The sequence below is a fragment of the Myodes glareolus genome, chromosome 16 (genome assembly GCF_982192425.1).
Source record: "Myodes glareolus chromosome 16, mMyoGla1.1, whole genome shotgun sequence".
In the NCBI taxonomy this organism is placed as follows: domain Eukaryota; kingdom Metazoa; phylum Chordata; class Mammalia; order Rodentia; family Cricetidae; genus Myodes; species Myodes glareolus.
In genome coordinates, this window is record NC_142041.1 from 7069574 (window position 1) to 7096349 (window position 26776).

At 44.4% G+C, this 26776-nt stretch overlaps 1 protein-coding gene across 3 annotated transcripts; it reads left to right on the plus strand.

Annotated features, from left to right (window-relative positions):
* Window positions 1-423: 423 nt before the first annotated feature.
* On the plus strand, window positions 424-26776 carry Ndufaf6 (NADH:ubiquinone oxidoreductase complex assembly factor 6). Of its 3 annotated transcripts, none has more exons than XM_048420138.3 (9): window positions 424-651; window positions 3980-4079; window positions 7245-7367; window positions 12708-12764; window positions 15267-15369; window positions 16996-17129; window positions 18602-18703; window positions 25574-25630; window positions 26629-26776. In XM_048420138.3, the coding sequence occupies exons 1-9, from the start codon at window positions 455-457 to the stop codon at window positions 26755-26757; spliced, it is 1002 nt and encodes a 333-aa protein (XP_048276095.1). In that variant the 5' UTR covers window positions 424-454; the 3' UTR covers window positions 26758-26776. The 3 variants fall into 3 exon arrangements, with proteins under 3 accessions (XP_048276095.1, XP_048276096.1, XP_048276098.1); XM_048420139.2 differs by having other exon boundaries at window positions 512-651; window positions 3980-4083; XM_048420141.3 differs by lacking the exons at window positions 424-651; window positions 3980-4079; window positions 7245-7367 and adding an exon at window positions 7420-7467.

Here is a 26776-nt window from a genome sequence, read left to right on the forward strand (position 1 = left end):
CTCTCCAGCATCTTTGTGTTTTTCTCTTGGAGCTACACTACAGGGCTACCCAGTGGGCAACTCTGGGAGGCCTCTGGGAATATGTGTGGGTAAATCAGTATGGCAGGCTTCCGGCTGTGCAGTTACAAGCTAAGAGCCACGCACGCTCCTACTCCTGTTGAGGACCAAAGGAGGTTGGCATCTCCGGGGTGGAGGGATGCAACGTCTGCCGCTCCTTCTGCTAGAAGCAGGCACGGGCAACTTCTTTTGGAGTTCTGGAGTCCTTTGAGGGCGGACGCTAGAGAGGACAGCCCAACAGCCAAAGTATGGGAGCACAGCGACACCTGGCTCCGGTGGGAGATGCATTCTCCTTCTGCAAGGGCTGAGGGACCTGCCGGGGGCGTGGCCGCCTGCCGGGGCGTGGCCGCCTGCCGGGGCGTGGCCTCGGGGTCGGAGAGCATGCTACGCGGGTGTCATGGCGACTTCCAGGCTTGGTTCTGTCCGCGGCGCCAGGCCGTTCGGTTTGGCCGGTCTGTTCCGTCGCCGGCCGCCTCGGGACGTGTGGGACCGTGTGCGGCGGCTCCCGGGGCCCTCGGCGGTTCGGCGTAGCGTGGCGGCGGCCAGCGGGCCCGGCATTCCGGGTTCCGACCACTACTGCCTGGAGCTGCTGAGGTGAGCGGCCGCGCTGCCCCGGGACGTCCCCGAGAACGGGAGCCTGCGGGGCGGGGAGTGAGCTGGACCGCATCCTCCCCGCCCTGCCTTCTGCCCTGATCTGGGGCTGCGTCCTGCACGCCCTGCCTTCTGCTGACCTCCCTGCGGGTGCCTGTTCACGTGGCCCCGGAATCCTGTCGTGATTTCTTCCCCTGCTCAACGCGTTCCCTGCCTGAACCCTAATTCTAAGGGACCTTGCATGCAATGTAAGCATGCAACCTTTGCTTGCTTAGCACTTTTTATTCATAGGCAGCTAGTGACTTTAACACCGTTGAGTGACCTTGGGGTTCGGTGTGCTCTGCACTATTAAAAGAATTTCACAGGGGCTGAGGATTTAGCTCTGTTGGCAGAATACTTGCCTAGGATGCACCAGGGTTAGAGCAAGGGCGTCATAGAAAACCTGGAACACTTCTTAGTAGAGAGAGAGGCGGGTTCAAGGTTATTGTGGGTCACATATCAGCCTCATGAAGCTGTACTAGAAATTGTTTACAAAATTAAAGTCCAAAGCAAGTTATTTTACAGTCCCTACAAACTGAGAATCCCATCAAGGGTTGTAAGAATTAGAGCATTTAGGAGCTGGAGTTCCTGGGCACTAGGTAAGCGGCGCGGTGCATAGACATTTGTGTACGCAAAAAAACCTCATATACCTAAGAATAAGTACAATTTTAAAAATAAAGCTTTAACAATTAGAGCATTTAGTTCAATTGTTAGCACATAGTTAGGTTAGTATTTAATAGACAGATGATCACACTTTATGTCACATCAAGGGAACAAGGAATTTGCCTGAGATTTACTAGAACAATCTCGTGATGTATCTGGAAATTCATCTGGGAGTTCCTCCATAGACAGTGTGGGGATGTGGGGTGGGCCTGCCTTGGAGTAGAGCCCTGCCAACGTTTATGGTTTAATCACATCTGCCCTCTCTACCCCTGTAGTTTGCCCTTCCCTGATAACAGTGGCAACTGGTACAGTTTTGTTTGATTTGAGACAGGTTTTTTGTTTGTTTGTTTCTTTATTTTGTTTTTAAATTTTTTTATTTTTAGCTTTTCAATATGTTTTCTCTGTGTAACAGCCCTGACTCACTCTGTACACCAGGCTAGCCTTAAACTCACAGAGATCCGCCTGCCTCTGCCTTTGGAGTGCTGGGATTAAAGGCGTGTGCCACCACTGCCTGGCTGAGGCAGAGCCTTTATGTAGACATGGTTGGCTGTGTAGACCAGGCTGGCCTGAAAGTCCCAGCCTCTGCCTCCCGAGTGTCACCGTTTTGGCTTGTTGTTTGTTTGCTTGTTTTCTGCATTTGTTTGTTTGTTTTCCAAGACAGGGTTTCTGTGTAGCTTTGGAGCCTGTTCTGGAACTAGCTCTTGTAGACCAGGCTGGCCTCGAACTCACGGAGATGCACCTGCCTCTGCCTCCCGAGTGCTGGGATTAAAGGCGTATGCCACCACTGCCCGGCGTTTTCTGCTTTTAAACAGAACCACCACCAAAGCTTTATTAAAGTAACTAAATCCCCTTGGATTTGATTAGGGAAATAAATCCTAAACTTTATTAATATAACTAAATCCTCTTGAATTTGATTAGGGAAATAAATCCAAAATGCATTTGCTTCTGTGTTTGGTAGGTATTCTGGGTTTCCCTTCGTCCTCCCAGGTACTGAGATTATAGACTTTGGCTGTTGCCCTGCCATGTTTGTTTGCTACGTTTTCTTGTTTTATGTGTATGTGCTTTGGCTGAATGTATGTATGTAAGTACACTGTGTGCATGCCTGGTGCCACAGATCAGAGGAGGAGCCGTTGTGCTGAGGCCCCCTGGAACTGTAGCTAGTGCTCTTTGCTGCTGAGCCATGTCCCCATCCCCAGGATCTGGTTTTAAAATGTCTGCTTTCCAGGGCCTCTAAGCCAGTGGTTCTCAGTTCCTCATGTTGTGGTGATCCCCAACCATAAAATTACTTCATTGCTACTTCATAACTGCAATTTTGCTACTGTTATGAATTGTAATGTAAACATCTGTGTTTTCCATTGGTCCTAGGCGACCTCTGTGAAAGGGTTGTTCATCCCCAAGGGGTCGTGACCCACGGGTTGAGAACCACCGCCTAAATTTTATTAAAATAACTAAATCACCTTGGATTTGATTAGGGAAATAAATCCAAAATGCGTTTGTTTCTGTGTTTGGCAGGTATTCTGGGTTTCTCTCCGTCCTCCCAAGTACTGAAATTATAGGCTTTGGCTGTCGCCCTACCACATTTGTTTGCTATGTTTTCCTTAGGGTGCTGGAGACTGAACACTGTACCACTGAGCTACACAATAGCCATTATATTTCTATATAATAATAATATTATATATAATATCTAATTTATATAGCATAATAATTTATATAATAAACACAGCCTCTGGCTGTGTTTCTGAAAGCTGACTTGAAGTCGTGGACTTAAGCAGTTTCCTGCCGCAGCCTCCTGAGCACACACCACACCCAAGCTCTGGTTCTTTGGATGCTCACATTTCTGCAGACTCTTGTCAGGCTTCTTCCTGGTGCTGTTCTGACCAGTAAGTCTCTTTCATTCTTCGACTCTTTGCTGTACGCTCAAGATGTCTTTGGCTGTTTTACATTTTTCCTACCCCACTTGGGGCACCATTCTTTCAAGAATGTCTGGAGGCCTTAGGAACCAAAGTCTATCCAGGTAATTGGTGTTATTCATTGATGCTGGGAGTGTGGAGATTATTTGTGCTTCTAGGCTCTTTTAGCAAATGCAGAATACATGCACACATTGGTTTATATATCTTATTTCTGTGTCTATGTATATGTAATAAAAGCTTACTTAAACTATTTTCTTTATACCTGCCCCCATTGTCTTTGCTGGTTGTAGTTTTTGAGACAGTTTCATGTAGCCTAGGCTAGCCTCGGACTCCTGACTCTCCTTCCTCGGCTTCTGAAGTGCTGGGCTCACAAGTGTGTGCCAGCAGGTCCAGCTTTGCTTTCTCCTTTTGTAGCTTGTTCCAATTTCTACTAAAAGCAAAATATTCTGAAGCAATTACAAGTGCTTTGTAAATAAAAATAAAATATGGATTTCCTTTTTAACATTCTTGGGATGAGAAGCAGGTACTTTTTTTTTTTAAAGAAATACTTATAGAGAAATTTAAATGATTTAAGAACCAAGCAGCTTGGTCTACAGAGTGAGTTTCAGGACAGGCTTCAGAGCTACAGAGAAACCTGTCAAACCTTCATTGTTCCCAGTTGATTTGTGTGTGCGGCTTAGCCAGCGAAGTCTAACTGCTTTTCTCTTGTTCTGTTGTAGGAAGCGGGATTATGAAAGTTACTTGTGTTCCCTGCTGTTCCCTGCAGGATGTCGAAGTTCTGTTTCTGCACTCAGGGCCTTCAACGTGGAGCTGGCTCAGGCTGGTATTAATATTGTGATGCTGTAGAATATGCATGATACTGAACCGTGAAGACATAGTGCACGCATGACAGACACCCTTACTATGTCTGCTAGGGGCTTTCTCTCCTGGTGACGGCTCAGGCTTAGTTCAGTACCAGAACATAAAACTAGCTGGTGAACTTAATATTCCTGGAAATGATTCTGGATTTTTAAGTTACAAATTTGCAGTTAGCATTGTCTGTTAATGGAATAAACTAAGGAGAATTTTTGTTGTTGTTGTTGCTTTTTCAAGACAGGGTTTCTTTGTAGCTTTGGAGCCTGTCCTGGAGCTAGCTCTTGTAGACCAGGCTGGCCTTGAATTCACAGAGATCCACCTGCCTCTGCCTCACGAGTGCTGGGATTAAAGGTGTGCACCACCACCGCCCGGCCTAACTAAGGAGAATCTTACTGCTTTCTTCAACAGTGTGTATGTAGAAGACTGGAAAACATTGAGAATCTAGTGTGAAGTGACAGTGGACAGTGTTCTGGCAGGACGGTGTGGTGGAGCACAGAGAGTCTGGCAGACCCTGGCTGGCTTCTGTGTCAGAATACAGGGGAAGACTAGAGCCTTTTTCCTTGAGGGCAGAACATGAGCAGATACCAAATGTGTAAGATGGTGTGGAAGTGAAGGGGCTGTAACCGAATGGTCTTGGTCTTCTCAGGACAGCGAGTACAGGGCCAAACACCAGGAATGAGGAATAGGGAAGTAAGGGGTCTGGAAGAGAGTGGTACACGCACGCACACCACAACACGTTACTAAGCACAGGAGTAGCGTACGGTTAATGTATAGGACAGGCTAGTGCCACTGCTAGTGCCAAGACTGTGTACCTCCTGGGAGCTCACCTTTCCTGTGGGGCCTCGGCTGCCATCCTCTGTCCCCGCAAGTCTATCCTCGGCTGAGCCCCCTTCCTGGATACTGAGGCATCTGCACCATACCATCACTCCAAGTTTTGTTGTTGTTGTTGTTGTGGGTTTTTGCTTGTTTGTTTTTTGTTTTTTGAAACAGGGTCTTTCTGTGTATCCTGAGCTTTCTTGGAACTCACTGTGTAGACCAGGCTGCCCTCCAACTCCTTTGCCTTCTTTTTTTTTGCAGAAATCTGCCTCCTGAGTGCTGGGAATAAAGATGTGTGCCATGCCAAGCTTCATGCAATTAGTCTGATATATAAGGATATGAGAGTAGGAAAATCTTTTTTGGTTTATCATTTAAAAAATTTATGTGAAAAATTTTATGTGTATGAGTATTTTGCCAGCGGGTATGTATGTACACTGCATATGTGCCTTGTGCCCATAGAGGCTAGAAGCGGGTGTTGGATCACCTGGAATTGAGCCACCATATGAGTGCTGGGAACCAAACCCCTCTGCCAGAGCAGCAAGTGCCCTCAGCTGCCGACCCATCTGTCCAGCCCTGTTGATTCACCAGTTTTGGGGGAAAATGTATGGCTGCTCGTCCTCATACAGTCGATGTTGAATAATTGAAGTTAGTCACTTAGAAATAAAAATTAAGTTGCAGATTTGGGACCCACAGTACAGGAGCAGTTCAGAGCTGATACCTGAAGCTCCTGCAGCTGGCTCACTTCCCAGTCCTTCGCAGAAATTGTCTGACCGTGTGAGCCACGAATGCTCAATTTGACATGCATGCAGAGAATCAAAGCAATGCAAATACTGTAGTGATTCTCAAAAAGCAGATTTGGAGACACAGAGTGACAGCAGGAGAAGCTGTTTGCTGAAGAAAATGACTGCTTGTTTTGATTTTTTTGAGATAGGCTCTCTTGTAACCCAGGCTGGCTTTAAACTCGTTATACAGCTGAGGATGCCTGGTCCTATCGCCTCCGCTGCGTTGGGTACAGGTTTGTGCTACCCCAGCCTTCCACCCCTAGCTCAAGAAGAAACTATTCATTTATTATTATTTTTATATAGTTATTATTTAATGTGTATAAGGGTTTGCCTATGTGTGTGTCTGTATACCATGTGCGCAGCTGGTACCTGTGGTCGGTCAGAAAGTTCATTGAATTTCCTGGAACTGTAGTCACAGATGGCTGAGTGCCATCATGTGGGTGCTGGGAATTGAACCTGGGGCCTTGGGAACAGCAGCCCGTGTTCTTAACCACTGAGCCATCTCTTCATCCCCGAGAAACAACTCTTTTTTTAAAAAAAAATATTTATTCATTTATTATGCATTCAATATCTGCCTACATGTGTGCCTGCAGGCCAGAGAGGGCACCAGACCTCATTACAGATGGTTGTGAGCCACCATATGGTTGCTGGGAATTGAACTTAAGACCTTTGGAAGAGCAGGCAATGCTCTTAACCACTGAGCCATCTCTCCAGCCCCCGAGAAACAACTCTTAAAGCAGTGAAATGACTCAGCGAGTAGAAGTGCTTACCCCACAAGCCTGGCAGCCTGAGTCCGACCCCCAAGCCCACATACCGGTAGAAGGACAGAACTGACACACACAGTTGTCCTCTGATCTCCTCATTACTTTATATACAGTTTAACTACTAATTTAGGCATGGTCTCCTTCTGTAGCCCAGGCTGGTATAGAACTTACTACATAGCCCAGGTTGGCCCGAGCTCCAAGCTCACGGCAGTTGTTTTACCTCCTGGGTCCTGGGGTTGTAGGCATGAGCCACCACACCTGGCTTATATGTTATGTTAATAAAGAGGTTAATTAACAGCGCCGAGGGGAATGTGCACTGTCAGTTTTACACTGTGTTAGCTCAGAAAGATGTGGCCATGTGTTGACCACCATAGTAATGGTGTGGGACAATCTGATTAGCTCAGAAGTCTCCTCACAAGGCTCGGTGTTCAGACAAGTTGTCTTCATTTGTTTGTTTCTATTCTGGGTTTTTTTTTTATATTTTTTTATTCAATTTAATTAATTAGTTTATTTATTTTTTGGTTTTTCAAGACAGGATTTCCCTGTGTTGATTTGAAGCCTGTCCTGGAACTAGCTCTTTTAGACCAGGCTGGCCTTGAACTCACAGAGATCCACCTGCCTCTGCCCCTGAGTGCTGGGATTAAAGGCGTGCGCCACCACCACCTGTCTATTCTGGGATTTTAACCTAAGGCTTCCGTGCATGAGACAGATAGGCACTCTCCCACTAAGCTGTGTCTGCAGCCTAGAGCTTTAAACTCTGCTTACAGGTTAAGGACTCGGTCTCTGAGAAAACAATCGGACGGATGCGGATGCAGTTCTGGAGAAAAGCTGTGGAGGACATATACTGCGACAACCCGCCACACCAGCCTGTGGCTGCGGAACTCTGGAAGGTAACATACGTATACACACATACATAATACATAATACATACATGCATATATATACTGCGACAACCCGCCACACCAGCCTGTGGCCGCTGAACTCTGGAAGGTAACATATGTATATATACACATACATAATACATATATATATACTGTGACAACCCACCATACCAACCTGTGACTGCTAAGCTCTGGAAGGTAAAATATGTACACACACGCACATATGTATTCACATGCACGTGTATGTACTACTTTTAATACATAAGAATTGTATTTGAGCCTACTTGTTGGTGGATGGAATTTCAGTGGTGGTGAGGGTGGTGGGATCCGTCCTGAACAGTTTTGGGCTCCTTTAGTGCTCTGAGCTGCTTGGCAGGTGTGCTAGTCACTTGCCTTGCTGCAGCAAAAGTCCTCTGAGGGAGGCGAGGTGTATCTGTCCTCCAGTTTCAGGGGTACAGTCCGTCGGGCTGGGTAAGTGTAGCTTCAGGATTGGGAGAGTTGGTCACGTTGCCTCCATAGTCAGGAAGTGGGGGCAGTAAGCACTGTGTTCAGCTTGCTCCCCATTTTAGGCATTAATTTATTATGAGAGAGAGGGCGAGTGAGCAAGCCCAAGAGTCATGAAGTACATGTGGGGGCGGGAGTCAGCGCTGTCCTACCAGGTGGGCTCTGGGATTGAACCTAGGTTGCCAGGCGTGGTGGCAAGTGCCTTCACCTGCTGAGTCTTCTCAGCGGCCCTCACTTCCTTTCCACGTCTGCCACCCTCGCCCACGGAATGGTACTGCTTACGTTTACTGGGAGGCTTTTCACTTCAGTTAACCTAATCTAGATAGCTGCTCACTTGTGTGTGTGTGAGCACACGTGGCGTGCCTATAGGGTGTGTGGAGACTAGAACTTGACTTTGGATACCTTCCTCTATTGCCCTCCATCTTATATTTTTTAGTTCAGGTGTCTCACCGAATCTAGAACTGACCGTTGAGCCAGACTGGCCGGCCAGTGAGTCCCCAGGATCTTCCTATATTTGCAGCTGCCATACACACACACAGCTACCCCAACTGGGGTTGTAGATGTGTGTCGCCAGGCCTGACTTGACATGGGTGCTGGGGATCCAAACTCAGGCCCCCGCATTATCATAGCAAGTACTTTCCCCATTAATCTACCTCCCGAGCTCCGTATTTCCCTTGGGGGTGTTTACGTGTGCATACGTGTGGGCAGAAGACAGTCTTGAGCATCGTTCTGCAGGCACCAGCCACTGTTGTCGTTGTTTTTTGAGACAGGATTTCTTCCTAAAGCTGGCGCTCACTGAGTAAGCTCGTCTGGCTGCTCAGGGGGCCGAGGGGATGGCAGCTGGGATTACAGCCTACACCACCAGTCCTAGCTTCTCCCACGGGTTCTGGGAGGGGACTCGGGTCCTTAGGTTTCCGTGTAAGGACTCTGCTGATTGAGCTGTCTCACCTGACCCTATGTTTTTAGTGGAATTAAATGTACCTTAATTACATTGAATTTTTTATTTTGTGTACTTGTGTTGGGCGGGGAGAGGCGTAGGGAGAGAGGGAATCCATGTATTGGAATGGCACAGCACACACATGGTGGTTTGAGGACAAATTAGTTCTCTTCCACAGGAGTGTTTACCTCCCATTTATGTTTACCTCCCGGGGCATCGTGCTGGCCCTGTGTATTTTTTTTAAAAGTAGAAAAAGGAATTTTACCTGTATATTATAAATTACTTCTGTATTTTCTACACATCTGGTTGCAGGATGGAAACTCCAAGTCTGATGCAATGGTAGGAATGTTTCTGTCCTGTCTGCCAGGCAGCTCTTTTTGCCAGTTCTGACTCAGGCTGAGCAAAGAAAAGTGTTAATCTTGTGCGCAAGGATACTCTCAGCATTGTTAGAGAGTGCTTTTAAAGAGCAGCAGGTAAAGCCAGGCGTTGGTAGCGCACGCCTTTAATCTTAGCACTCAGAGGCAGGCGAACCTCTGGGTTCAAGGCCAGCCTGGTCTACAGAGCGACCAGAACAGCCAGGACTACACAGAGAAACCCTGTCTTGAAAAACAAACAAACAAGCAGCAGGTAAAAGCTTCCCAACCAAGCCCTGTGACCTAAGTTCATCCTTGCAACCTCAACTGAAGCTCCCGCAGACCCAGCTGTGGGTATTTTGTCTCGACTGCTAATAGACTTAGGAGGGTCAGCTCACTGTGTTCAGTACCATTCCTAGGCAGCTGCTCCTGGATTACATAAGAAATCCATATGTAAACAGAAAACTCTCAACAGATGAATCGTAAACAACTGAAAAAGACACTTAAGGAGATGCTCAACATCTTTAACCATTAGAGAAATGTAAATCAAAACAACTTTGAGATTCTATCTTACACCTGTAAGAGTGGCCAAGATCAAAAACATTGATGACAGCTTATGCTGGAGAGGATGTGGGGTAAAGAGAACACTCCAGCATTGCTGGTGGGAGTGCAAGCTGGAACAGCCCCTTTGGATGTCAGTGTGGCGATTTCTCAGAAAATTAGGAAACAACCTTCCTCAAGACCCAGTAATACCACTTTTGGGTATATATCCAAAGGATGCTCAATCATACCACAAGAACATGTGCTCAACTATGTTCATAGCAGTATTGTTTGTCATAGTCAGAACCTGGAAACAACTTAAATACTCCTAGACTGAAGAATGGTAAGGAAAATATGGTACATTTACACAATGGAGTACTACACAGCAGAAAAAAATAATGACATCTTGATATTTGCAGGCAAATTGATGGGTCTAGAAAACATCATATTGAGTGAGGTAACTCAGACCTAGAAAGACAAATATCACATGTACTCACTCATAAGTGGCTTTTAAACATAAAACAAAGAAAAACCAGCCTGCAATTCACAATCCCAGAGAACCTAGACAATAATGAGGACCCTAAGAGAGACATCCATGTATCTAAACTACATGGGAAGTAGAAAGAGACAAGATCTGAGTAAATTGGGAGCGTGGGGATCATGGGAGAGGAAGGGGGGAGGAAGAGGGGGGAACAAAGAAAAATATATAAAACAATTGAAAAAGAAATCCCAATGAGCAGAAGCCAGTGAGCAAGCCAACACGCATACACTTGTGCGGTTTCTGCTGGAAGTTCCTGCTTTGTAACTGCCTTGACTGCCTTAGCGATGCACTGAGATCTGGAAGTGTAAGCCAGCTCAGCCTTTCCTCCCTGCGTTTCTTCTGTCGTTACAGCAGCAGAAAGCAAACTGGAACAAGCCCTGAGCTGTGTCCCCAGCTCTGTTTAATCATTTACAGTGCGTGTTCTCTCTTCCTCGCTTGTCTTCCCCTTCATTCTTTGTCCCTCCTTTCTCCCCCCTCTTAACATGTACATACACACACGTGTGTATGTATATAGACTCACACAAATAATTCTTCCTACCTCATTCAAGTGTATTACATCATTTCCATATATAATATACTATGTATTTGGGGACTTGCTGATAATGGGGGTATTTTCCTACCAAGTGTAGTAGTAATAACTTTAATCCTAATTCCTAGGAGGCCAAGGCAGGAGGGCTGGAAGTCACAGCCTATGCTGTGTGACAAGACCCCATCTCAAAAGAAAACATGCAACTCCACCGCCACCCCCTGCAAAAAGGTTTAGAGACAAGTCTCTCATATAGCCGGGGCAGCTTGAGACTTCAGTCAATTTACTCCTCAACCCACCCCATGGCTCTCTGTAGCCAGGATGGCTTGGAACTCACCATGTATTCCCAGGCTGGCCTAGAACTTGTAGCAGTCCTCCTGCTTCAGCATCTTACGTGCTGAAGTTACAGGTGTGCTTCATCAACCCGTGTGACGTAGAAGCTAGGACTTTCCACACTAGGCACACACTCTCCCATGGAGTCACAGCCACCACCACCTCACACCCCGTCAACATTTCTTTTTCTTTGGTTTCTCTGTGTAGCCCTGGTTGTCTTGTAGACCTGGGTGCACTCTGTAGACCAGGCTGCCTGCAAACTCAAGAGATTTGCTTGCCTCTGCCTCCTGATTACTGGAATTAAAGGCGTGGACCACCACTGTTCATCTATTTTCTTTTTTTCCTTCCTTCTTTCTTTTTTAAAAAAGATTTATTTAGCCATATATGTGTATGAGTGCTCTATCTGCTTATATGACTATGTCAGAAAAGGATGTCGGATCCCACTGCAGATGATTATGAGCTACCGTGTGGGTGCTGGAAATTCAACTCAGGACCTCTGGAAGAGCAGCTGGTGCTCTTAACCCCTGAGCCATCTCTCCAGCCCTTCCAGCCATTTTCTGAAGAAGTATAATCAGTCTTACCTTGGTTTTTCCTTTCCGTACACTCATTTTGGGTTTGCTGTAATATTTTCTCATTAGACTTAGGTTATGGATTCTTAGTGGAGCACTTATAGGAAATGTCTTTCCCATGGTGTCCCTGCTGAAAGGACACATGTCCACCTGCCTTCCCTGGCACTGTTCTGTATTTGTTTAGGCCGTGCTCTATAGCTTAGACTCAAACTCACAATGATTCTCCTCCTGGGACTCCCAAGTAGTGGGATCACAAACGCGTGGCACCGTGCCCCATTGTTCTCAGGGTTTAAGGTGCTCTGCATTTTGGGGGACGTGGTTATTTTTGCTAATGAGACTGTGTGCTGTAAGAGAAAGACTGAATGTAGTATGTAAGAATTGAAGTCAGGTGGACAAGCAGTTCTCTACTGAGTTCTTGGTTTTATTTGAAAGTGTAATTAGGCATCTGGGAGGGCTTAAATGGAGGTAAGGGAAGAGAGAAATGTTGTCACTATATATATATGTGTGTGTGTGTGTGTATGTATACATATATATATTTGTCACTATATATGCATATATATATATACATACAAACAAATATGTATATATTTGTTGTTTGTTTGGTTTAGCTTGTTTTTTTGCGACAAGGTTTCTCTGAAACAGTCCTGGCTGTCCTGGAACTCACAGGGATCCACCTGCCTCTTCCTCTCAATTGCAGGGATTAAAGGTGTGTGCTACCACCACCCACCCAGTATCATAATTTAATATCAAAAATAAAACAAAAAATGAAGGCATCTAACATCCAAAAACAAGAAGAGAGAAAGAAAGTTGAATCACTAGATGTGTACCGGTACAGCAGGATACCGAGCCCCTGCACTTGGGAACAGCCTGATGAGCTTCTCCTGATCACGGCTTTTCTCCTGAGGTCTTTTCAGCGTGACTGCCCACTGGATGAGCTGTACCAAGTGTCCTCTTACTTACCTTTGCATTGCTTGGTGTATTTTGTTCATATCTAGAGAAGTTACTTCTAGTACTTTCTAAACATTTACAACACTCTTGTTTTTTAGGCCGTCAAGAGACATAATCTAACTAAAAGATGGCTTATGAGAATCATTGATGAAAGAGTAAGTTGAAATTGTTTAAGTCTTAAATATTTTTTCCATTTTGATTCTTAGGTTAATTATTCATGGAGGAAAGTTTTTTGTACAACTTTGTACAAATGTACAATGCACATTCCTGGCCCTTAAGTTATTGTTACTATTTTTTAAGATGGTTAAATTTATATGTATATGTGTTTTGTCTGCAAGTATACCTGAGCACCAGGCGTATGCATTGCCCAAGGAATCCAGAAAAGGGTTGAATCTTCTGGAACTGGAGCTGATGGTTGTTAGTCATTAGACATAGACATTAAGCTGAGAATTGACCCTGGGTCACCTGAAAGGGCAGCAAATGCTCGCAACCACCAGGTCATCTCTCTGGCCCTAAAATATTTCAAGACAGACTCTCACCGTATATCCCTGACTGCCTGGAGCTCACTAGTGGCCCACCTAGCCCTGAACTCACAGCAGTGTCCTGAGTGCTGGGCACAGCCTGATGCCCATCCCCAACATTTAGTGTCTGAAGGGAGACGAGTTAAAACTAAAGCCCAGGTCTCATATGGGCACCTTGTTCTGGAACTCGCGATTGATGCTCCCACTGCACATCTGGCTGCAGGTGTGCTCCCGCTGCACATCTGGCTGCAGGGGTCACAGGTGTGCTCCATCGTGTCCACCGTTGACACAGCGCTGTTGACGTGACGCCGTCCTCACCTAAGCCTCACCTCCTCGTCGCTGTCTCCTCCTCCTCCAGGTAGTAAGCTGTTACCATGGAGACGTCAAACTGTGGTACTGACAGAGAATGGACACACAGAGGAGTGGTATAGAAGGAGAGTTCAGGGGCAGGCGAACGGCTCAGCAAGTAAAAGTGCTTGCTGCAGTGGGTCCCACAAGGTGACAAGGGAGAACTGACCTCCCAAAATTGTCCTCTGACCTCTGCATGTTAACGAGCCACTGCACCTGCTGTCATATATGCAGACACAAAATTATATAAATCGATTATTATAAAGAATTAAAAGAGTATACAAGCCATATATTTATAGTCCGTTGAATGACAGGAGTATCTGGACAATTCATGGGGAAGGTATTGTTTATAACAGGGTGTGTGCACCTGCAGAGATGGGCTCTAGGGGTGGTGGTGCAGGTCTGTGCCCCAGCACTGGGCATGTGGGGCTCAGGGTTCAAGGCCATCTTAGGCACAGTCACAGTTATAGGGCAGCTTGGGTTACATGAGACTCTGTCTCAAAAGTATTAGAGCTAAATAAAAAGACTGAATCAGGACTATTGCCTCACAATGTATATAAAAGTCAGCAATATAGTTTGATGGCCCATTGGGAACCTAAAAAAAGCAAAACAAACTTTGTTGAAAACAGTGATGTGAGCTGTAAATCTTTGTGATTTGAAATTAGTTGATGGTTTCTTAAATATATCAAAAGTATAGATAAGAAAAAAGAGATAAATTAAAATTCATTAAAATTAAAGGCTTCAAAAAGTTGAAAACCCAGAGAGAATGGGAAAAACATTGGTAGTTACTTATCTGATAAGTGTTCAATTGATACATGAGTAATAAAAACTGAGAGAGAGAATTTGGGGTTCAACCTGAAGATCTATCTGAAGAGCAAAACAGCCAGCCACTGGTTCTTACCTCAACCTCAGTCTGAAAATGGCGGTTCTGCCTCCAGGAATCTCAGGATGAGAGTGAGAGCTATCTCCTCCCATTTTATAATCCTCTCTAGGGCTGGGATTAAAGGCGTGCACCACTAGGGTTAAGGGCATACACTGCCCGGTTTCTATGACAACTAGTGTGGCTATTGGGATTAAAGGTGTGTGTCACCACTGCCTGGTCTGTAAGACTGAACAGTGGGGCTCTTTTACTCTCTGATCTTCAGGCAAGCTTTATTAAAATACAATTGAAATGCACTGCACTTACTGTCTAGCATGCGTCAGGACCTTTTCAACTCAGCGATAAAACATGCAGAGAAGACATGAATGAACAATAAGACCTGAAGAAGCGAGGCCCCCATGCCTGCGGGGTTGTGCATTCATGCTGTTCTTGAGCCTTATTTGGGAGGTGATTTGTAAACTCTAATCTATAAGGCTTTGATGAGGGTGGGAATTATTTTTGTTTTTTGAGACAGGGTCTCATGAAGCCCTGACTGGCTTGGCATTTATATAGAATTTTTAAAAGATGATATAGATAATCTTTTAAATATTTAAATAGAGATAATATTATAAATATTTTGTTTTATATGTATGAGTATTTTGCCTGCATGAATGTTTCATACAGCATGTTCAGGTATACCTGAGGAGGTCGGAGGCATTGGATCCCCTACATGCTACAAACAGAAACTGGGGTCTCTGCAAGAGCAGCCAGCATTCGCAGTCCCATGCCTAGCTATGCTTTGATCTCTATTGTGCACTATACAAATCTGTTAAGTGATGTTCTTATTTATTTCAGGCAACAATAGATTAGCACTTTATTATTACTATAAAATAATAATTCAGTGGGCTTCATTTGCTTGTCTGATTTAGGAGAAAAATCTGGATGACAAAGCTTATCGCAGTATCCAGGAGCTTGAGAATTATGCCGAGAACACGCAGAGCTCTCTTCTCTACCTGACACTGGAGGTGCTGGGTAAGTTGCTTTTAAGAAGTTTTAATAACCTAGGTTCTTTTTTATGACAGTGAGACATGTCTGCTCCTGGTAGCAACAATGTACTTCAGAGAAGATAGTGAGCATTGAAGAAACTCCACATGGAGTTTACTTTCTTTGTGGAAAAAGTAATTCACTGGTCAAAAAAATATCCTTGCCTCAACTGCTTCTGGTATGCTGTCCTAATTGGACAAGCAGGACATAAAAGAGACTCCCCAACATTGTCAAGATAAGGAGGGACAGCCCTTCAGAATATCCTGCTTCATAGAAAGGTATGTCAGATATGCTAGGTCTGTAAACCAAAGATGGAGATGCCCCAATGTTGCAGAGGAACCTTGGGTGACTGCCCAGGCAGCCAGATGTTTCTGTCACTACTCACAGTTTTTGGAAGTCACTTGCTTGCACTTTCCTGCTTACTCAGTTCATACTGCTTCCTTCTTCGGTCTCTGAGGGAGTTGAAGACTAGATAGTTACAGTTTTCCTTGTTTACCTGATGCAGAAAACAAGATAGAAAGTAAAGCTGGGTGGTGATGGCGCACACATTTAATCAAGGCCAACCTGGTCTACAGAGCTAGTTCCAGGACAGGCTCCAAAGGTACAGAGAAACCCTGTCTCTAAAAAAGCAAAAACAAAGTAAATTAGGTATTAGACTCACTGAGATAGGATATATATGGAGTATTTTCTCTGAATTTGTCAAATGCTAGTGGACTAGACATGATTGATGTATTTATTGCCTGTATATATTGTATATAGTTATTGTACTTACTGTATATAGTTTTTCTTATATTAGTTATAGCCTTCTTTTTCATTCTTGACAAAAAGGGGAAATGTAGTGGCTTTTCATTTGTATTTTAATAAATAAAACTTTGTACCAAGAACCCTTGTATTATCTGTACATTATAGTCCTCTCAGAGTGCAGACTTGTCCAAGTGCTTACTCATGAGAATACTCTATGTTACACATCAAGTAGTGCCGGTGGCCTCACCTTTCCCTGCAGCACCTCCTGTGACCTGGAGGCTGTACTTCTGTTCCTCCCTGTCAAGAATTCTTCCCCGTGGTGGGGGGAGAGAACAAAATTACTCACAAAATTTTACGAGATTTTCTTTTCCTCTCCTTTAAGAATATTTGAAATGACACTTTTCCTTTGACCTTGCTCCAACTTGGTGGCATCTTATTCTTAGATTACTGGGGCCAAGGACAATAGTAATATCTCATTTGAAGAGAGTGATCTATCTTTATGTCAGACCCCAGAATACAGTCCCTCTTGACTGTCCAAGGCCTATCCTGCTGCACCCTAAAAGTAAAGTTATGACATTGTTTTGAGGGGAAAAAATGAAACACTTAAGTTTCCCAGGAAGTCTGATGAAATTCTCAGTGTATTCTTGGTGTGCTGGAGTTGGAGAGTTAACAAGTAAAGATTTGGATGCCTGCTAGCAGGAAGATGGTTGGCTCATCCCTGGCACCCACCTTCCTTCATAAATCCTATTTTTCAGATGTCAGACAGGATAAGTACTTTTCCTGGGTTCAGATGACGTCTCGTGCTATTTCTGTTGACTTGCTATGCTTCAGGGACAGTAGAGCAACCCCGTCTGGTGTCTGTAATTCTAGGCGTGAAGGATCTTCATGCAGACCATGCTGCAAGCCATATTGGAAAGGCACAAGGCATTGTCACGTGCTTGAGAGCAACGCCCTATCATGGTAGCAGGAGAAAAGTGTTCCTGCCCATGGATGTCTGTGTGCAGGTGAGGCTGTGACCTGCTAATGATCCTCCGGGGACGCCAGGAGGGGGTTGCTCTTTGTTTTGTTTAGTTTATTCCATTGCTGTTTGAAAGGGGGCACAGCACTTCCTGCTTTTGCCCTGCGTACTGAGATAGGCAAGCATGAGGCACTACAAGGAGGCGGCTTGAATAACCTGCACCTCCTTGCCAGTGACTAACTCCCTTAAGTAGCTGTAGTACCCTCACCTGGGCCTGTGTGTCACTCTATGTTATTGGTGGGAAGCTCAGGGTGAACTTGAACTCGTGAATCTTCATGTAGCTGAGGATGATGCTGAATTTCCAATTCTTCTTCTCCAGGTCTCCAGTGCTGGGATTGTAGGTGTTGGGCCACCTCACCCAGCTGGAATACGTCTACTAAAAATGTTTATCAGAGATCCAGGTGGTGGTGCACACCTTTAGTCCCAGCACTCGGGAGGCAGAGGCAGGTGGATCTCTGTGAATTTGAGGCCAGTCTGGTCTACAGAGTGAGTTCCTGGACAGCCAAAGCTACACACAGAGAAACCCGGTCTTTAAAAACAAAAACAAAAAAAAGAAAAGAAAAGAAAAAAAAAACGTTTATCAGGCTGAAGAGATGGCTCAGCAGTTACAAATGTTTACCAGAACTTTGCGGTTTTTAATGAGGTTCTTTACTGTCTGCCCTTTTGAACTTTTAAAAAAGATTTGTGTGTGCGTGTACATGGATGCCTGTGAAGGCCAGAGAAAGTCTCAGATGCTATGGAGCAGGAAGTTCTGAGCAGCAGTGAGACTATAACCTGGGTTCCTCTTTACTGAGCCGTCTCTCCAGCCTCCTTTTAACCCTTTTTGTATTTTGTTAGGCTTCTCCCTCCACACACCATGCACACTCTATTAGTTGGGGTTCGCCACAGAAACAGAACTAGTAAAGTGAGTATATATCCTAGTGGGGATTTGTGACATTGGCTTGCATCATGGGCACTGAGTACTTCAGCAGTGACTGCCTGCACCCTGGAAAAGCTGAGACCTTGACCAGTCCTCATGGCTGGACGCTTCAGCAATCCCAGCTTGGCACTGAAGGTCTGGGGGGTTCCTGGAGAGCTGCAGGCCTTTAGAGAAGCTGACTCCACTGTCCGTGAAGGATGGCGGCAGTGACAGCAGCATGGCAGATGCACTCACCAGCAAGGAGCAAAGGTGGTAGGCAAAAGCAGTACTGCTTTTCAGTCAGACATCTTTATGTCTGCCCACCTGGGAGGGCTCCCCCTTAATCCTTCCAGAGACTCCTGTCACAGACCCACCTACATGCATGTCTTAGCTGATTCTATAGCCAATCAAGTGGATCAGGAAGACCAGCCATTGCACACTTATACACAGTTTAAAAATTAGCCATTATTCTATATATGCTGCCTATCTCTGCCTGTTTTCTTAAGCATTATTGATTTTAAGTGTGCTTATAGATTCCTAAAATTATATTTTCCTCACAGCATGGTGTTTCACAAGAAGACTTTCTACGGAGGAACCATGATAAAAATGTGAGAGATGTCATATATGACATTGCCAGCCAGGCACACTTGCACCTAAAGCATGTAAGTAGCTCCTGTGCCCGGTTGTTTAGGAAGTTATCACTACTAGACAGGGCTGTTCTATGGCATGTTATGTGTGGTGGTTAGAATAGGCTTGTACCAGGCTTTCTTTTGGGCACCAACTAGCTCCAAAATCGCGACATGGAGACTTCTTATTAGTTATGAACGCTCGGCCTGGCTTAGGCTCGTTTCTTGCTAGTTCATATAACTTAACACATTTTTCTTCATCTACATTTTGTCTCTGGGCTGTTTACCTTTCTTTCTTTCTGTATGTCCTTTTCCTGCTTCTCTAGTCTGGCTGGTTGGCAGCTGCCTGACTTCTGGCCCCAGTTGTGTCTCTCTCTTTATTCCTCATTTTCTTCTCTATTGAGCCTGGATTTCTTCTCCTACTTGTCCCTGTCAGCCCCACCTATCCCTCCCCTGCCTAGCTCTTTATTAGATCAACCAGGTGCCTTCCGCTGGCAAGGTGAAACAAATACAGCAAATCTTTACATCATTAGCAAAGGCAGCAGAAACAATTGTAACACATCTTAACAGTTAAATATTTTGTAGTATAAACAAATGTAACACACCTTCACAGTTAAAGTAATATTCTGTAGTATAACAAATGTCACACACCTTCAAACAGTTAAATATTCTGCATTATAAACAAATAAAACACCTTAACAAAGTTAGAGTAATATTCTGTCATATAAACAAATGAAACACACCTTCACACAGTTAAAGTAATATTCTGCAGTATAAACAACTGTAACACACCTTCACATAGTTAAATATTCTGTAGAATAAACAAATATAACACACCTTCACACTTATTCTGTAGTAAAAACAAAAGCAACACTCCATCAAGCAGAGTAATATTCTACAGTATAAACAACTGTAACACACCTTCACACAGTTAAATATTCTGTAGTATAAACAAATGTAACACTTTTACACAGAGTAATAATCTTCAGTATAAATAAATATAACACCTACACAGTAAAATAATATGCAGTATAAACAAAAGTAACAACCTAAACAATTAGAATATTCTGCAAAAAAAACAAATGTACCACACCTTCACCATGTTAGAGTAATATTCGGCAGTATAAACAAATATAACACTCCTTCACAGTTAAATATTTTGTAGTATAAACAAAAGCAACACACCCTCACAGATTCTGCTGTATAAACAAATAGAACACACTTCACAGTTAATATAATATTTTACAGTATAAACATATATAACACACCTTCAGACAGTAATATTCTGCAGTATAAACAAATATAATACAACTTTACAGTTAAAGTAATATCCTGCAGTATAAACAAAGGTAATACTTGTTCACCTTTAAAGTAATATTCTACAGTATAATCAAATATAACACGTCTTCACACAGTTAAAGCAATATTTTGTCATATAAACAATTATAACACGTCTTCACAGGTTAAATATTTTGCAGTAAAATGAAAAGCAACACACCTTCACATTTAAAGTAAATTCTGTACTATAAACAAATATAACTCACCTTCTCAGTTAAAGTAATATTCTGCAATATAAACAAATGTAACACACCTTCAATCAGTTATATATTCCGCAGTATGAACAAATATACCACACCTTCACACAGTTATATTCTACAGTACAAACAAGTGTATCACACCTTTACACAGTTAAATATTCTGCAGTATAAACAAATATAACACACCTTCACACAGAGTAATATTCTGCAGTATAAACAAATGTATCCCACCTTCACACAGTTAAAGCAATATTCTCTCGTATAAACAAAATTAGCACACCTTCACAATTAAAGTAATATTCTTCAGTAAAAACAAAAGCAACACACCTTCACAGTTAAAATAATATTCTGCAGTATAAGCAAATGTAACATACCTTCTGACAGTTAAAGTAATATTCTGTAGAATAAACAAACATAACACACCTTCCCAGTTAAATAATATTCTGTAGTAAAAACAAAAGCAACACACCTTTACAGTTAAATATTCTGCGGTATAAAGAAATGTAACACACCTTCAAACAGTTAAAGTAATATTCTGCATTATAAACAAATAAAACACACCTTAACAAAGTTAGAGTAATAGTCTGTCATATAAACAAATGTAACACACCTTCACACAGGTAAAGTAATATTCTGTAGTATAAACAAATATAACACACCTTCACAGTTAAATATTCTGCAATAAAAACAAAAGCAACACACCTTCACATAGTTAAAGTAATATTCTGCAATAAACAAATGTAACACACCTTCTCACAGTTAAATATTCTGTAGAATAAACAAATATAACACAACTTCACAGTTAAATATTCTGCAATAAAAACAAAAGCATCACACCTTCACAGTTAAAGTAATATTCTGTAGTATAAATATAACAATCTTCACACAGTTAAAGTCATATTCTGCAGTATAAACAAATGTAACACACCTTCACACAGTTAAATCTTCCGCACTATGAACAAGTATATCACACCTTCACAGTTAAAGCAATATTCTGTTGTATAAACAAAGATAACACACCTTCACAGTTAAAATAATATTCTACAGTAAAAACAAAAGCAACATCCTTCACAGTTAAAGTAATATTCTGTAGTAAAAAAAAAAGCAGCACACCTTCACACAGAGTAATATTCTGCAGTATAATCAAAAGCAATACGCATTCATAGTTAATATTCTGCAGTAAAAACAAAAGATACACAGCTTCACAGTTAAAGTAATATTCTGCAGTATAAACAAATGTAACACACCTTCACACAGTTATAGTTATGTTCTGTAGAATAAACGAATATAATACACCTTCACAGTTAAATATTGTGCAATAAAAAGAAAAGCAACATACCTTCACTATTTAAGTATTATCCTGCAGTATAAACAAATGAAACACACCTTCACACAGTTGAAGTAATATTCTGTAGAATAAACAAATATAACACACCTTCACACAGTTGAAGTAATATTCTGTAGAATAAACAAATATAACACACCTTCCCACAGTTAAATAATAGTCTGCAGTATAAACAAATGTAATACACCTTCTGTAGTATAAACAAAATGTAACACAGCTTCACACAGTTAAAGTAATATTCTGCAATATAAACAAATATAACACACCTTTACATCTTTAAATGTTCCACAACAAGGCATGGCCCCTATGGACTATGTATTTGAAGGCTTCACACATAGCCGATGGCTTGTTAGGAGGTGTGAGCTCGTTGGCGTGGGTGTGGCTTTGTTGGAGGAAGTGTGTCACTGTGGAGACAGACATGGAGGTCTGGCCAGTGGGACACAGACCCCTGCTGCTGCTGCCTGCGGATCCAGATGGAGAACTCTCAGTTCCTTCTCCAGCACCATGTCCCGCTGTGACAGTAATGGACTAGACCTCTGAACTGTAAGCTAGCCCTAATTAAATGGTTTCCTTTGTAAATGTTTCCGCGATCCTGGTGTCTCTTCACAGCAATAGAATCCCTAACTAAGACACTATGAGTTTTTATATGTGGTAGCCTTTCTTCAACACACTGTGGATTCTGACCTTGGCAGTCTTTGTTCCAGTGTTCGTTTGATTCCCAGGGTTTATCTCAGGGACTGTTGGAAACTTTTCCTGCTCCGGAAACCCCCTCCCTGCCCTCAGCTGGTGGATGCACCCTTTTTGAGTGGGAAGCCTAAGCTTTCTCACTTGGGCCCTGGTCCACAGAGTGTGTCTGCCGTCCATGCCTGCTCCTGTCTCCTTCCTCCTGGGACCTCAGCCCCAGCCAGCCTTCAGTTGCTCCTTTTGTGTGCTGGCTGTTGCTGCTGCTGGCTGGGTTTACAGCTGGCCCAGGCTTCCTGGTTCTTACCCGTTGGGTGCTCTGCTCTCACCTAGCCTGGGGGAGAGCTCATCACCTGGCCGGCTCTCCTGTTCTGATGTCTTCCAGCCACAGCAGTGAGAGGCCACGGGAGGAATTTTCATGTTTCCCAACTGAGCAGTTGCTCACTCTGGTCTTCATTCCTTTTTGACACTTTTTTCACCTCGGAATTTACTTCAGTTCCGCTTGGCTCTGATGGCTCCTAACTGGTTCCTGAGTTCACCAGAGTCCACTTTAGTTCATTAAGAGTTTGCTCCTGGGGAAGGGTTTGGTGGAAGAGGAGGGGATAAGAGAAAATAGTAGGGGAGGAAGAATATGAAGTGTGTGTGTGTGTGTATGTGTGTGTGAAATTGTGAAAGAATCTTTTGAAACAGTTTCATTAGATAGCCCTGGATAGTCTAGAACTCATTGTGTAGATCAGGCTAGCCTCAAACTCATAGATCTGTCTCTTCCAAGTTCTAGGCCTTTCTCCCTGGAGATTGGTAGAGTAACCCACACTGAGAATTGCATTTTTCCAAAGTATTTTATTAATTTGTTGTGGCTTGTCATAGTGGCACATGCCTTTAATCTCAGAGGCAGGCAGATCTTTGAGTTTAAGACTACCCTGGTCTACAGAGGGAGTTCTAGGATAGCCAGGGCTACACAGAGACCCTGTCCTCAAACAAATAACAACAACAAAATTATTAACTTAAAAGATTGAACAAAGCTTATTTGTTGTGTTGTGCTGGAGACTGACGCCGGGGTCTTCCCATGCTAGCGAAGCTCCCGCGAGCCAGCGTCCTTGTTCTGCGGGATTTCATAGCTGGAACTAAAGCTGCCGGCTCACTGGCTGCACGCGATCCACTCCCAGAAACTGGTTTAGAGCGGTGGGTTGAAGAACCATCGCAGGCTTTGGAGGCCCTTGAGAAGTGCAAGAAGATGGAGGATGCTGGTACACGCTCAGAAGCAGAGGCCTGACCGTAATCTAATTCTGCATTCATTAATTGTATTATAGCTTCACTATGCCCCAGCTTCCATACAGACAAGAGGATCGTATTACTTTCTACCCAAAGTGTTGCTTAGATAAATGAGCTAACATAGTTACAAGTAGCACCTGCCATGTAGCAAGTGCAATATAAGTTACTTTGTATCCCCGTCAAGTAGAGCTGTGACTTTATCACTGCAGTAGAAAACCTGCAGAGGTTTTGTGTATTTGTTTCTGTCACCTTTGGGTTTTTGAGACAGGGTTTTGCTGATGAGCCTGGGTAGGAGTTCCACTGTGTTCTACACTGGCCGTGCATTTGTGATCCTTTCTTTGGCCTCCCGCGTGTTGAGATGATAGGTGTGTGCTACCGTGGCTGGATCTGGCAGTGCTTGAGACAAGAAAGACCGGGGGGCTGGTTAAGAGAGCAGATTGCGCTCACTAAAGGACCTGAGTTCAATTCCCAGCACCCGTATCACAGGAGGCTTCCAGCCACCTATAACTCCAGCTCGGGGCCGGGGAGATCCAATACCTCTGCCAGCCATGGGCACCTGCACTCACAAGCACACAGACACTCAAATGTATGCATAGTTTTTAAGGAAAGAGAAAAGATTGGGAGCTGGGAGATGAGTTGGTGCCTCTTCGCATCTCGCCCCACACAGCTTGGTCCTTGTCCTGACTGGAGCGTCTCAGGAATGAAGAAATGACAGAGTCTGAAGGCACAGCGGAGACACTAGGCCAGCTGGTCTGTGCTCACTCTGAGGGCAATTCCTAGTCACCTGGACACTTAGTAAACCGGACCAGGAAGAAGGCTTAGCTAGTGTCAGTGGGAGGTTCTCCAGGAGAGCGGTCCCAGGCTGTAAACGTCTGTACCTCTTGTCAGCATTCACAGACCAGGGCAAGGTTTTGCTGTTTCTCTGAGCCTGACTCGGGAGGATTTGCCATTACCGTGGGTCTGAGGTGGTTGTGGTAGTGATGGTGGGACTGGACATGGCTGTGCTTCCCACAGTTCCCCTTACTTAGGAGAAGGACAAAGTTCTTTAGAGAGATGTGCGTGTATGTATGTGTATGTATATATAGCCACACCCACAATGACACCAGATAACTGACTATGGCAAGATGGGGGAGAGCAAGTCACAGGCTGCATGGTGAGTTCACACAGACCACAGCAGTGCCAGTCAGAGATGCGAGACAGCGTGTGCTTGGTGCTGGTCTTCGTTCTGTTATAGTCGCTTAGAGGGAGTGACATCAGAGCCATGGGCTGCTGGAGAGTGCAAGGTGTGACTTGGGAAGGCCAGAATTGCAGTCACCATGTAAGAGGTTACTGTCAAAGCTTTTGTCTAGATGCTGTTGCTCATGGAGCGTGCCCGCTAGATGAGGTGCAGACAGAGCCTGGGACCACATCCATTCATCGGGTAGAAGGAAGCAGGGCAAAGGGCAGAGCAGGAGAACTGGGGTCTGCGTCCCAGCAGAGAAGAAAGGAAGAGCACATGTCCGTGCTGCAGAAGGGTAGAGAAAGGTGACCTCGGAGCAGAGACCACCGTGCGCAGTGCGGAAGTACAGGGTGTAAGAGACAATGCTGACAAAGACTTGGACACCGGGTTGGTCTGGCCAGTGCAGGCATCGGCCTGAGTGACCGGGTGTTCTTAGCCTAGAAGAGTCAGGCTGAGTTGAGACTAGGGGTTAGATGCAGACGTTCGAATTCCAAGAAGAGTAGCTGATACTTGATCGAGATGAAGTAATTGATGAAAAGACATGAACTCATCAGACACTGGGCAGGAACACCACTTGGGAGGGCCCTCTGTGCTCGAGCTAACCAGGAGGCCAGGCCAGGAAGTGTTACTGCGGAGCTAGGGTGGAGTCAGTGTGAGATGTAGGCGCTGGAATCCCCAGCCCAGCCCTGGAAGAAGAGGCTTTTATACAACCGAAGGAGATGAGCTGTTTCCTTGCTTTCGTGAGAGGCCCTGATCATGTCTTTAAACCGCTGCCATTGCTTTGTGCTCACTCTCAGAGGAGACCATTTCAGAAGCTTTCCATCTAACCTCTGTTTTCCTCTTCCTCCAAGGCAAGGTCCTTCCACAGAAGCGTTCCTGCAGAGGCATTTCCCGCCTTTCTTCAGACAGTGAGTGCTTGGGGGGGGGGGGGTGTCGAACTGGGACTGGTTCTCAGTTTGCTTCAGTCCCCAGGGAACTCCTTTTGCTTGTTTTCCTGCCTCCTGGTGGCTTGATTAGTCTGTGACGGTCACACCTGAGCTCTGAGCTCTCATTAGACACAGGCCCTGCACCCAGGTCACACCCTGCTTCTTTGGTGTCTGGACAGGACTGCCGAAAGAGCTTCCTTCTTCCCAGAATACTCCTGTTCTCATTGCTCCACCTCTACTTCCTGTCTGGTTTTCCCCACCTATACGTCCTGCCTGGGTACAGGCCAATCAGCGTTTATTTAAAATGCAATTGACAGAATATAGAATTGTCCCACACCACAGGCCAGTGTGTCAGGTCTTCGCTGCCTGAGGACCCAGAAGTAGAACTAACTCCGCAGCACCCTGTCTGCCGCCACTGTGTCCCACCTGATGAGAACGGACCAAACCTCTGAACTACGATTACCCAGTCTCAAATGTTTTCCTTTCTAGGACTTGCTGTGGTCACTGTGTGTCTTCACAGCACAAAAACCCTAACTAAGACAACAGCTTTAATCCCAGCACTCACAGGGCAGAGGCAGGAGGATCTCTGTGAGCTTATGGCCAGCCTGGTCTGTATACTGAGTTCTCAGCTGGCTGGGGCTCCATACAGAGACCCTGTCTTGGGGGAAAAGAAATGTTTTTCTCATGTGATTATCACCTCAGGAAACTAAAGGCTTGTACTCCCCTTTTCTTTGAAACACGGTCTTACTATGTGGCCCAGAGTGGTGTGGTTTTCACCCTCCTGTCCCAGTTTCCTCAGTACTCTCTTTAGCCCAGGTTGGTCTTGATTTCACCATTAGCACAGGCTGATACCACACTCGGGGTGGTCCACCTCTCTAGCGCTAGGATTGCGGGTGTGGCCACCATGCTAGCTGTACTTTTTCTCTCGTTTGTGTGGGAAACTTGATCATTTTATCTAGCAACCACTGTTCTCTTTCCAGGTTACTCTAGAGGACTATTTAAAGAAAATCCAGCGAGTGGATTTTGATATATTCCACCCATCTTTACAACAGAAGAATACATTACTTCCGTTATCTTTGTATATTCAATCATGGAGAAAAAGATATTAAAATAATTTCATGTTACTGA